This window comes from Cebus imitator, unplaced genomic scaffold, assembly GCF_001604975.1.
Source record: "Cebus imitator isolate Cc_AM_T3 unplaced genomic scaffold, Cebus_imitator-1.0 Scaffold287, whole genome shotgun sequence".
NCBI classification, from domain to species: Eukaryota; Metazoa; Chordata; class Mammalia; order Primates; family Cebidae; genus Cebus; species Cebus imitator.
The window spans coordinates 770281-772030 of NW_016107602.1; the positions used below are offsets into that span (position 1 = coordinate 770281).

At 34.7% G+C, this 1750-nt stretch overlaps 1 protein-coding gene and 1 non-coding gene across 2 annotated transcripts in view; one reads left to right on the plus strand and one right to left on the minus strand.

The window, feature by feature from the left end:
• The window catches only part of PHC3 (polyhomeotic homolog 3), an 89955-nt gene that overhangs the window by 35039 nt on the left and 53166 nt on the right, over positions 1 to 1750 (plus strand). The window contains exon 5 of the mRNA XM_037729041.1: positions 1306 to 1464. Within this exon, the coding sequence (XP_037584969.1) occupies positions 1306 to 1464 (159 nt within the window). The remainder of the gene's footprint in view (positions 1 to 1305; positions 1465 to 1750) is intronic.
• LOC119467426 lies at positions 908 to 1015 on the minus strand. Its single transcript, XR_005195962.1, has one exon. It is a non-coding gene; the product is annotated as a U6 spliceosomal RNA (small nuclear RNA).

Here is a 1750-nt window from a genome sequence, read left to right on the forward strand (position 1 = left end):
GTTGGTCAGGCTAGTCTCAAACTCCTGATCTCGTGATCTGCCCTCCTCAGCCTCCCAAAGTACTGGGATTACAGGCATAAGCCACCATGCCCAGCCAAAAATATTATTTATTTTAAAAATGGGTAATATATGCATGTTGTCTGAAATTAAAAAGATTTAAAAAAAGAGTATGCTTTTTGTTTTCCCTATTCCCCTGGCTACCTCATCCCAGTATCTCTTTTTAGATACAACCAGTTACCACTTACTTTTTTTTTTTTTTTAGTAGAGACAAGGTTTCTCCATGTTGGTCAGGCTGGTCTCAAACCGCCAACCTCAGATGATCCGCCTGCCTCAGCCTCCCAAAGTGCTGGGATTACAGGCATGAGCCACCACTCCTGGCCTTCTAGAAGTTAACAATGCACTAGTTCATTCTTTAACAGAAGTTTTAAACTTTAGTGTTTATAATTTATTTATTTTTTTCTTTTTATTTTTTATTACCCAGAAGATTTAGAATTGATATCGTTTAATTTTGTAGTCAATATTCAGGATTTTTGCTATGTGTTTGAGAAGTAGGAATTGTATTTTCTTTTGCTTGAGAGTTTTTGAGTTACAACTTTACACTAGTTATGTGTTACATGTATGTTTTTATATTTGTGAATGAATTATCTATGTTTTAATTTTTGTTCACGAACTCCTCAGAATGTGACAATGTTGATTAGGATGTTTTAAGTTATGTGGGATAGTAAAATGAAACATTAGCTCTAAATTTTTTATTTTTAATTGACACATAACTATACATATTTATGGGATACAGGGTGATACTTGAATACATGTATACCATGTATAGATCAAATCAGGGTAACTGGCATATCCATCACCTCAAACATCGATCATTTCTTACTGTTGAGAACATACAGAATCCTCTATTAAAACTAATGGAACTCTCCATGAATTTGCGTGTTATTTTTGTGCAGGAGCCCTGCTAATTTTCTCTGTATTGTTTCAGTTTTAGTGTATGTGCTGCCGAAGTGAGCACTGGCCTTAATTTTTAGGAAGTAGTGGAAATGATATTTTAAGATACTAGAAATCTTATTGAAACACATTGTAGCTGTTCTTAAAAATTGTCCTGATTACTAACCAATCCATATACAGATATGCAAACAATTGCCCAAAGAAATGAGGGGGTCTGTCAAAAATAAAGGCTTCTCCTTTGGTTTCCTTAGCCACAGTTTATACCATTGACTACCTAACTGCAGCTCAGTGTGAAATTCAGTAACATGGAAACAAGAAATGGAAGCCTATGACCTAATATGTTTTCTTCCTTAGATCAACCTCTCCACTTCTCCTACACCTGCACAGTTAATAAGCCGTTCCCAGGCTTCCAGTTCTACCAGCGGCAGTATTACCCAACAGACTATGTTACTAGGGAGTACTTCCCCTACCCTAACGGCAAGCCAAGCTCAAATGTATCTCCGAGCTCAAATGGTAAGATATGAGCTACCAAATTTTTTCAGTGTTTAAGGACTTGAGAGATCAAAATGTTTCTTGATTTGATACAATAAGAGGTATTTTTAATATTTAAGAAATGTTTAATTGTGTGTGTGCATGTGGGTACGCCTTCAGCTCTTGTACATTTATGTCATGAAAGATTCTACATTTAATTAATAGGTCTTTTGGTATCAAATAGTAATTATCAACATTGGGAAGCTAATAGAGTCAATATCAAGAGTGATTATTTTTTAATCGAAAACAAACTTTTTTTTTTTTTTTT